Consider the following 9,810-nt stretch of genomic DNA (forward strand, 5'->3'; position numbering starts at 1 on the left):
GTGTTCCCTCACAACGACGACGCCGAAACGACTCTCACTTGGGTTACCCAGGAGCTTCCTGCTCTTCTCAGCGGCTGGGATTCTAAAGTTGGAGGAAGCCCGCTTTACAAGGGTCAGAACTTGAGGGAAGAGAGGGGAGGACTCGAAGGTAAGCTCAAGAGACGCTCTCTCTCTCGTCGACGCGTTCGCAATTTCTCGAGCTGATCTTCGCATCTATCTCTCTTCTCCCCTCTTCTTTCAGGCATCGAAGCAGGACTTGAAGTGCTCAAGGCTGGAACCTACAGAGCCGAGAAGCTCGTTTACAGCTTGGTTTAGGCCGACGACGAGAATATGTGAATTGAGCTTTGATCTGGCGTAAAGAGAGAGCGACGAGACAGCCCGAGGACGAGCGCGAGACTACAGCGAGCAGCTAGGGCTCTTGTGGTACTCCGAGTTCCTACGGCGAGAAGGAGAAGAGGAGGAACAATGGACGACCAGCTGGCGGGACGAGAAAGAGAGAAAGAGAAAGCTGATCATTCATCCTGTTCAGTAGCTTGATCGTCCCTCCCTACCTCCGTCTTTTCCCTCTTCCATATCATTCCATCCCTCACACCGAGTCCATCGTGGATCTGTCTGTCCCAGCAAGGTGGGAAGGCTTCCGATCGACCCAGCTGGCTCGACTCGTTGACGTCCTGAGGCGACGACAATCTGCGAGCCGCAGGAGCAGCCTGAGGAGAGAGATGGAGGGAAGAAAGAAAGAGGCGTCAGTTTATCTACTCTTGAGCGAGTGGTCATCTCATTGACCGGAAAAACAGAGAGAGACAAAAAGGGAGAGACGAACCAGAGGCGATCTCGACTCGAGAGTCCCTTCCTCCTCCGTCAGAGCGCTTGAGCTTGAGAAAGCATACGAGAGCGGTCGCCTTCTAGATTCAAGCGAAAGGATAATTCAGCTCATCGTCCACCTCGACTCTCACTGCAAACGAAGCTATCCCAAGCTCACCTTTCCCTCCCTTCCTCCCCTCCTCTTCTCGTTCAGCCCGACCTCCCATCGAAGTTCCTGCCTGTCGGTCTCCCTCTCGCCTCCCCTTCCTTCCCTTCACCTATACGTTCGAGATACCGAGCTCTCTTCAAATCGTCCTCTGTTCAGATCCGGTTCCGAAAGCAAAGAGAGGTGAGCCCTCTGAACTGAGGAAGGGAAAGGAGAGCGAGAGAGAGAGAAAGGAGTGCTCGAGCTCACCTTTTTGTACGAGCCAAGATTGAAAGACCCAAAGCAGATAGCAGAGGAGGAAACCTAAAGGAACGGTGAGGTAGATGTTGGTATCTAGCCACGAGCGCATAAACTTCCGGCCGGAAGAAAGGAGGGAGGAGGGCATTGGGGAGGACGGAGGAGGAGGTGCGGTGAGCTCGAGGAAGGAAGACTGAGGCTGGCTGAAGCCTGTTGCGAGCTGACTTGTGCTTTTTGGAGAAGGCCTCGGTGGGAGAAAAGTTGATGTAGAATGGTGCGGAAGGTAGCCTTTGAGGGAGTAGTGGGTGGGCGTTGGAAGGAAGGAGGAAGTGAAGGAGACCAGCTAGCTCGTTTGTTTTCCTTCTTGAGGTCGGAAGGCTCGTTTCCTTCCTTTCGCTGAGAAAGAACCTCAAGCTCAGTATCCGTACAGCTTGTGACTCTAAATGAAGCGGATAAAATCAAAGTCGTTAAGCAAAAAAAAAAGAAAGGCAACCCAGCAGGGTATCGTTCGAAAGAGACGCGTCGTCTCTCGCTCGCTCCCTTCCCGATCCCCCCGAACCCAAAAAGAAGATAAGCCCCTGGATCTAAACCATCTTCTCAGCATCTCCACCGAAGACCTTGACCCTCCCCTCGTAGGACTTGAGCTTGTAGCCAGCAGGGGCTCCGATCGAACCGAACGGCATCTCCCCTTTGAGCTGAACGAGCGAGGGCACAGGAGGAAGGGAAAAGAGAGGTAGAGGTCAGGTCGAGTAGAGGAGCGTGCAGGAGGGGGAAGGAAGAAGGAAGAGGTGGGGTGGCGAGGTGATGCGTTGACGACGGAGGGGAGATGCCGACGCGTCGAACGAAGAGGGAGAGAGTGGAAGCGAGACTCACAACCCAGGATGAAGGAAGCTCGTAGATCTTGTGGATATCTGCTTCAATCAACTAGAAGAAGAGAGAGAAGGAACAACGACTTGATCAGCACCTCGTCTCTCATTCGCTCGGGCGAGAGCAGAAGGAGAGAAACCGAACGAAAGGGACGAACGTTGCTATAGTGATGAAGACTCGCTCCGACCTTCAAAGTCGACAGAGCGGTCCAGATGTTGAACTGGAGCATTCCACTCGACTGCTCGAAGTGGATAGGGTAGTCCGAGAACTTGTCGACGATAACTGGAGGCGGAGAGACGCGACCAATGAGAAGGGAGCGACGGAGAGGGAGAACAGGGTCAGCTCACGTTTCTCCTCACTCTTGCAGCCTGAGAGGAACGGAAACTAGGAAAGTTCTCACCTTGATCTTCAAAGAACAGAACCGTCCCCGACCCAGCAGCGAGCTGGTCCACCTTGAGCTTTGACTTCGCTCGAGCAGCCTCTGAGCGCACCGAACCGAATCAGCTCCTCCTCCTTCAAACTCTCCTATAAAGTGGACCAACAAACTCACCATCAGGAAAGTTCGCAGCTCCCTCAATCCCATTCCAAACCAACTCCCAAACCCTCCTACTCTCCGCTCCCCAGAGCACCACCACCCTCGCTGATTCCGCGTTGAAGCTTGCCGGGCTGTACTTGACGGCGTTCTGCACGACCTCCTGGATCTTGGCTTGATCCACTCCTTTCGGCAAGCCTTGAGAGAAGACGTAGATGGATCGACGATTGACGATGGAGGAAAGGTAGGTGTGACAGGTTTCGTGAGGGGAGGGGGAAGAGGAGGTGAAGAGGGAGAGGAGGGAGCGCTTGGAGGTGGAGGAGCGTTGGTGAAGGAGGTAGATGGCGAGGAGGATCGGGAGGATCGGGAGAAGGTAGACGTAGGAGGAATAGGAGGTCGAGAACATTGTTGATGGAGAGTGAGAGGTTGAGGAGAAGAGGAGGTGACTTTTGAACGGACGCATGGCCTGATGAGATTCGGGAGGTCGTCCGATGGGAGGAGCTGCGTCTCGACCGAGGTTGGGAGGCGAAGATTATCCTGGGTTGGAGCTCATCTCGTGAGAGGGATCTGGGTGGGAAGAGAAAAGGTGAAGAGATGGAAGGAAAGGAAGGAAAAAGAGCAAGCTCAACATCCTGCCTCCTCCCTCCTCCTCCTCTTGAAGCTCGCCCTGTGAATCAAGAGTCTCCGTCCATCGATTCCTTGACCGAAGCGGCATCGAACGTGCTAGGTACCATCTCCGAGAAGCTGAAAGACCTCTGGTGGGCTGCTATGTCAAGCCAATCAGCTCGACGACTCGGGGAGGGGAAGGCGAGAAGGGAGGATCTCTCGTCGACAAGCTCGGGAAGGAGGCCTCGCTGGGTGTTGACGAGTCGGACGTCGAGCATCTTAAGAGGTGGGAGAAGAGGAGACGTCAAACGAAGAAAACAGAGATGAGCATCCTGTAGTAAGATAAGAGCGAGGAGGTGAAGGAAGGAGGGAAAGGAAAGGAAAGGAAAGGTGAAGCTCACCGAGAAGACTCGAGCTCTCCTCCCTCCCTTTCACGCCCAAGAGATCTAAAAGCCACCCATCCATCCACTGCAGCGAAGAGGAGGCCTTCCTGAACATAGAGGAGTAGGTTCTGAAGCTGAAGGGGGGTGGGAAGGGAAGGGAGAGGAGGAGATGATGAGAGTTGGGAGCTCTGAAGGAAAGTCGGAAAGCTCAACCTCTTCATCTTCCCCTCTTCTGGTTGGCTGCTATTCGTTTTCTTCATTTTTTTTCTACTCTGCTTCTCCACTTCTACCAGACACCCTAGGGTACAAGCTCACCTTCATCTCGCTGAAAAAAACGTCTCGACGACGACGCGCTCAACCGCTTCCTCGTCCGCTCCCTTTTCGTTCGAGCTCACGACTCTTCCGTTCCTTCATTCCCCTCAACCCCGAGCGTGCTCCCGTCGACGAGAGCTTCGTCTAGAAACTATAGCGAACGCTAACAAACACTCCCTGATCTTCCACGCTCACCGGTGAGCTCTCTCTCTGACTCGCTCTTTCAGCCCTCGGTCCCGAAGCGTCGTTCCAAATCCATCCCCTCCCCTCCCTCCGACCACCACGTTCACCTTTCAAGTCATGTCTACCTTCTCCGTCCGCCAAGCAACCTCTCCCGAAGATCTCAAAGCCTGCGTCGTCGTTCGTGTCGAAGGTGAGCTCCAGTTCTCCAACTCTTTCAGCTGTCCATAATGCGAGCTCGCTCTTCCTCCTCCCTTCTTCTTAAAGCTGACCTCTTTTCGCGTCTAGTCTTCTGCTCCGAAATGGGCTTCCCTTACCCTTCTCCCGAGGACGAGCAGAAGGAGCAACTGTAAGTGGGCAAGAAGCTACAGACCGTGAGGATGAGACGGATCTGACCGATGGCATCGTCTGCGAGCAGGGAAGACGACGCTTCTGTTCACTTTCTCGCTGAGGAGAAGACCTCAGACGGGGAGCTGAGAGATGTGGGTTCCGTGAGGGTTCAGGTCCCGGAGTTCAAGGTCAGTTTTTTCTCTTCAGGAGAAGGGGGGAGAGAGGCGGCGAGCTCGAAGCTCACCAGTCACTTCCCCCTTTCTTTCATATTGGCTTTGAGCAGCTCGGGCGTCTAGTAGTTCTCAAGAGGTGTCGTTCGCATGGTCTGGGTGCGGCGTTGATTCAGGCTGTGACGGATTGGGCGGTGGAGGAGGGGAGGAGAGAGGAGAAGGGGCAGGCCACGGTTTGGTGTTTTGCCATGGTGAGTTCGCTCGCTCTTTAAAACGTTGATGAGGGGAGCGGAACCGAGAGAAACAAGAGCTGATTCACGCTTGGACGTGTTCGGGACAGGCCTACGTTTCGAAACTGTACGAGAAGGTGAGATCGGTTCGCGACGTCGGAGGGAGGCAGGCAAAAGAACCGGCGCTGACACGCTTGGGATCGATTTCTGGCAGGTTGGATACAAGTCGGAAGGAGATCTGTTTGACTACGTGAGTCGAGAGTTCTCCTTCAAAGACGGAATGGATAGAGAGGGGAGGATCAGCGCTGACACGACGCGTCTCTCCCTCTTTCTCTCCTTTTTTGATGCGATCCAGGCCGGAGTGCCCCATCAGAAGATGATCATAGAGGTCAAGTTATAGACAGGGTTATATGATGGTATGGATCCGAGCGTATTACGGAGAAGGACTTCGTCGTGGAAAGGGGATCGATCTCGTTGGATCGTTTTTGGATGCTTCAACGTTGCCGGTACGAGGCAAAGAGAGACCTTCGGATCATGGATTCCTCAACGAAGATGTTTCAGCTGGCTTGTACATGAGAAGAAGAGCGAAGAGAAAATCCTTCTGTGACGCGTCGCGGGAGAGGAAAGAAATCAGCTGCGTTGGAACAGAAGAAAGGAGGGAGGAGAGGAGGACGAGCTCGAGCTCTCCCCAAACCGCGACGAGGACTGTTTTTCTGCCTTTCTTTATCGCTCGATCCCAAAGGGTTCTATCCCATCCACCATCATCAACAAGAAGGATCTCCAACCGATCCAGGATCTAGTCCTCCAGGACTAAGAGCACAACCCCTCCTCCCACCTCTGAGCTCCACCTTCCCTTCCCTCCCTCTCTTCACCTCGTTCGTCCCCACTTCTCCTCCTGCCCTCCTCTCGTAGCAAAACCTCAAGCTCACCATTTCCATCTCCTCTCTCTTCCACTCCGTCCTTTTAGCTCGACCATGTCCTACACCTCTCACAGCAGCTCCAACTCGAAACCTCCCATCCCGGCTCACTTCCAAGCTGCCCTCCCTCTCCCTTCGACGCAACCCAAAGAATACAACCCCACCTACGTAGCTCCATCTCCTCTCTTCATGACAGGAGTATCAGGAACCTTCGGAGCAGGATGGGATGGCAACGGTCCTGGATCGTTCGACGTCAACGGTGAAGCTCAAGGTCAACAACACCCTTCAGCAGGACCTGGTTTCCCTTCCTACGAAACAGCAAAGCAGATCGCTACTCTGCAGAGTAGACTGGATAGGAAATTGGGACCCGAGTATGTTAGTCAGAGAGCTGGGCCGGGTGGTGAGTAGTTTCGTCCCTCACTTTGCAGGTGCAGGAGAAGAAGAGGGAGGGAGGGAAGGGAAGGAGAGGTGCGGGAGGGAGGGACGAAGGAAGGAGCTCGATTCGAGCAGGGTGGGAAAGTTTTTCTCTCCCATGAACCTCGAAAGAGGGAGGAGATACTTAGTTCAAGAAGCTGATATTCGTTTGGTTTTCCTTGCATTCGATTTACAGGCTCCAAGCTCACGTACATCGAGGGGTGGAAAGGTGAGCTCTCTCTCTCTCTTTCTCTCGTCCTCGTCACTTCGAAGCGCTTGAATGCCGCTTCTTTCGGTAGATCGAAAGCTGGTTCTGACTCTCTCTTCGTCTTTCGCATCTTCTGAAGTCATCAACGTTGCCAACGAGGTCTTCGGGTTCAACGGATGGTCGAGTACGGTTCAGAGACTCGAGACTGATTTCGTGAGCTCGCCTTTCTTCCTCCTCCCTCGACTCCCTTGCCTTCCCGTCTGCCCAGAAGAGGCGATCTCGATCTAGAGCTCGGATACTGGCTTCCATATCGAAGCTGACTCACCTCTATCTTCCCGTTGGACGAAATCAGTGCGACACGAACCCGACCACTGGACGAGTCTCCGTCGGAATCAGCGCCATCATCAGGATCACCCTTCGCGACGGAACCGTTCACGAGGACGTTGGATACGGAGAGATCTCGAACTCGCCGAGTAAGGCTGCTGCTTTCGACAAGGTAAGCAGTCTCAGTCTTTGCCGTCGAGGATGCGCTCGCTGACCTGCGTTCGTTCTCGTCGCGTCGTCGAAACAGTGCAAGAAGGAAGCCATCACCGACGCCGTCAAGAGGTCTCTTCGAAGCTTCGGAAACGTCCTCGGAAACTGCCTCTACGACAAGGAGTACACAAAGGAGATCAACAAGATGAAGACTCCTACGGTTCGTCCTACCTCCGGTCCTTTCTCTCCGCTTGTTTTCGCAGCTGACCGTGCTCCCTCGTCCTCCTTCTTCTTCTCAGCCTCGATGGGATCCGAAACAGCTATACCGACGACCCGAGTTCGACGAGTTCGGTTCTCGAGATGGAATCACCACCGATCCCCTCAACGGTCACAACCCTCAAATCGCTCATGCTGGTCCTTCCTCCCACGCCTCCTCCTCCACCGCCTCCTCCTCGACGCCCGCTCCTCCCACCGCTCGATCCACTTCCTACAACACCACTCCTACCACCAACAACAACCTCGCTCGATCAGCCATGAACAACAGCTACAACCAAAACTCTTCCTCTTCGATCAACAAAGGCAAAGGACCAGCGAATGCCGTCAACGGAGGAGGAGGAGCTGGTCGACCCGTCAACAACAACCCTCCCACTCCAGTCTCCCTTCCACGATCCAACCCAGCCCCACCATCGGTCGAGGCTAAGACGCTGGACGAGTGCGTTCCGATGGGGCCGACGGCTTCTCAGCAGATGGAGATGGATTTCGACGACGGGTTCGACCTGACGGGAGTGGTGTTGGATGCGGACGCGTACTCGTCTGGAGCAGGAGGAGGCGGTGGATCTGCAGGCAGGACAGTTTCGGGGAGTGAAGATGTAGGGGATGATTCGTTTGCTCATACTTCAGCTGCTGGGTGAGTTCCCGTTCTTCTTTCGTCCTTCTCCCTGACCGTCCACTCACGCGTCGTCTCTTCTTCTCTTCCCTTCCCTTCTCAGGAACGCCTCAAATCCTCGTCACGCCATGTCTGCACCTCCTCTTCCTCCACCTAAACAACAGAGCACCAGCAACAACGCTCCTCGATCTTCCAAATCCTCCTCGCCAGCAGACGTTCACTCCTCCACCGTCGGAAGCAGCGGGAACTCTAACTCGAATCCCAACTCGCACTCCTCGTCTTCCAACTCCACGAAACCACCTCAACAACAACCATCATCAGCTGCTCGCCCTCCTCCGAGAGTCGGAGGGTTTAACTTCCCTTCTGGACACGTGAGTTTCCTTCGTCTCGTCCCTCTCCCCTTCCCTTCGACGTTCCCCGTGCTTCGAGACCAGAGACTGATCCCCTTCCTTCTCTTCCCTTCTCCTCTCAATTTGAATCAAACCAGAACTCAACATCAGCAGCAGCAGCGAACCCTCCTCCACCTCCTTCCGAACCTCTCAAACGAAACCACTCCGTCGCCGTCGCAGGAGGAGCGGGAGGTTCTTCAGCCGTCGGGAACACCAACCTCGCCACGAGAGTCTACCCACCCAATGCTGGAGCAGCAAAGAGAGCTCAGTCCTTAGCTGGGTTGGAGAGTGCGAGGTGAGTCGTCCAGTCGTCCCTTCTCGTTTCTCTCTCATCGTTCTCCTTTTCTTCCCTCCTCGTCCGCCGATTTCCACTTGAACTAATCTTCACTCTTTCTGTTTTCTCACAGGACGCAATCGACGCACACTCTCCGCCTGGAAGCCTCCCAAGCTCAGCGACGCGATCCTCTTTCTCTACCAAATGAGCTTCGCAACTTCTATTCTTCGTTCGTTTCTTCGCTCCCTCGATTATCTTTCCACTTTCGACCACTCCCATATGCTTTTTCTTTCGGTCTTGGCTCCTTTCTGCACTTCCTTCGCTCCTTCTTTCTTTCCCACTCCTCCTTCGATTTGTTCTCGCTTTGTTTTTGGGCTTGATTGATGACTGATGACCTTTTCTTCAGCGAGACTGCTGCATCAGTGTAGGCTTCGGCTCGTTTATCCCGTTTCTAGACAGCTCCTCGATCTCGCTCGAGAAGGGCAGCGGCGAGGGATTCGACGCGTCGGAAAGCTTGCTCTCTCGTCTTCCACAATCGTCGACTCGGTTCGCGGAGCAAGAGGACGACGAACTTTTGTCTCTCACTGCGACTCTGCTGGTCGGGTCGTCTTTGCGTGTCTCTCGGCTTGCCCAAGATCGTTCGATAGAGTTCAAAGCACGCGTCGAATCGAGTTTCGTTGCGAGGGAAGTTTTTTTCGTTGCTGACTTCCCTTCATTCTTTCGCCATATCTCGACAGGAGAAGCGGTGATCCAGAGGACAGCTAACGCCGAAAAGCAAAACATGTCAGCGAGGAAGCACGAACTACTCAAGAGCCTCCACTTTCTCCTCCTTGATTTCAAGCTTCGAGCTCACATCTCTCCTCCAACCATCTCGACCTCTTCGCCCTCTCACCATGTCCTCCCTTCCCACTACCATCAAAGCTCTCCAGTCCACTGCCACCAAGGGCCAGCCATCCAAGTTCGAGGTCGTCTCTCTCCCCTTCAGCTCTCGAAAGGACATCGCGGAGCTTGATCCGGATTCTGTCATCGTTAGTCGTCCTTCCTTCCCTCCCTCCGATCCTCTTCTTTCTCTCCTTCCATGAAGCAGAACTCTGACAACCTTCCCTTTCTTCTCTCACAGTACAAGACGGTCGCTGTCGCTCTCAACCCTACCGACACTGCTGCTCTCTCGAACCCTGCCACTCTCACCGAGACTCCCCTCGTCGTGGGGTGCGATTCCAGTGGCACCGTTCTTGCTGTCGGATCGAACGTCGAACACATCAAGGTTGGAGATCGAGTCGCTTCCTTCGTCTTTGGAACCTACGACGAGTACAACGGAGCTTTCGCTGAGGCGGTCAAGTCGAACAGGAAAACGACTTGGGTGCTTCCCGATGAAATGAGCCATCTCGAGGGAGCAGCGTTCACTGTAGGCCTCTCCTTCCCTCGCCTCAATTT

The 9,810-nt window shown here is 54.3% G+C and overlaps 4 protein-coding genes across 4 annotated transcripts; 3 read left to right on the plus strand and 1 right to left on the minus strand.

The window, feature by feature from the left end:
- Positions 1 to 409: 409 nt before the first annotated feature.
- Positions 410 to 3,009, minus strand: BDY24DRAFT_418581 (Nitroreductase-like protein; the record flags this gene model as incomplete). Its single annotated transcript, XM_076643873.1, has 7 exons — positions 410 to 436; positions 591 to 707; positions 1,795 to 1,899; positions 2,078 to 2,128; positions 2,229 to 2,353; positions 2,472 to 2,552; positions 2,622 to 3,009. The coding sequence occupies 7 exons, from the start codon at positions 3,007 to 3,009 to the stop codon at positions 410 to 412; spliced, it is 894 nt and encodes a 297-aa protein (XP_076493038.1).
- Positions 3,010 to 3,869: 860 nt separating this feature from the next.
- On the plus strand, positions 3,870 to 5,325 carry BDY24DRAFT_402186 (GNAT family N-acetyltransferase). Its single transcript, XM_076642164.1, has 7 exons — positions 3,870 to 4,277; positions 4,373 to 4,433; positions 4,503 to 4,602; positions 4,698 to 4,835; positions 4,925 to 4,951; positions 5,029 to 5,064; positions 5,170 to 5,325. Exons 1-7 carry the CDS (start codon positions 4,205 to 4,207, stop codon positions 5,212 to 5,214), a joined length of 480 nt encoding a protein of 159 aa, XP_076493039.1. The 5' UTR covers positions 3,870 to 4,204; the 3' UTR covers positions 5,215 to 5,325.
- A 595-nt stretch (positions 5,326 to 5,920) lies between these two features.
- On the plus strand, positions 5,921 to 7,527 carry BDY24DRAFT_344781 (RAD52 family DNA repair protein; the record flags this gene model as incomplete). The annotated part of the gene is made up of 5 exons (XM_076637567.1): positions 5,921 to 6,131; positions 6,342 to 6,374; positions 6,493 to 6,566; positions 6,706 to 6,849; positions 6,925 to 7,527. 5 exons carry the CDS (start codon positions 5,921 to 5,923, stop codon positions 7,525 to 7,527), a joined length of 1,065 nt encoding a protein of 354 aa, XP_076493040.1.
- Positions 7,528 to 9,269: 1,742 nt separating this feature from the next.
- On the plus strand, positions 9,270 to 9,781 carry BDY24DRAFT_418584 (chaperonin 10-like protein; the record flags this gene model as incomplete). Its single annotated transcript, XM_076643874.1, has 2 exons — positions 9,270 to 9,404; positions 9,497 to 9,781. Coding segments are annotated over 2 exons (420 nt in total), but the record flags the coding sequence as incomplete, so codon positions are not given.
- Positions 9,782 to 9,810: the final 29 nt, after the last annotated feature.

Source organism: Mrakia frigida (assembly GCF_051309035.1).
Source record: "Mrakia frigida strain ATCC 22029 unplaced genomic scaffold BDY24scaffold_39, whole genome shotgun sequence".
NCBI classification, from domain to species: domain Eukaryota; kingdom Fungi; phylum Basidiomycota; class Tremellomycetes; order Cystofilobasidiales; family Mrakiaceae; genus Mrakia; species Mrakia frigida.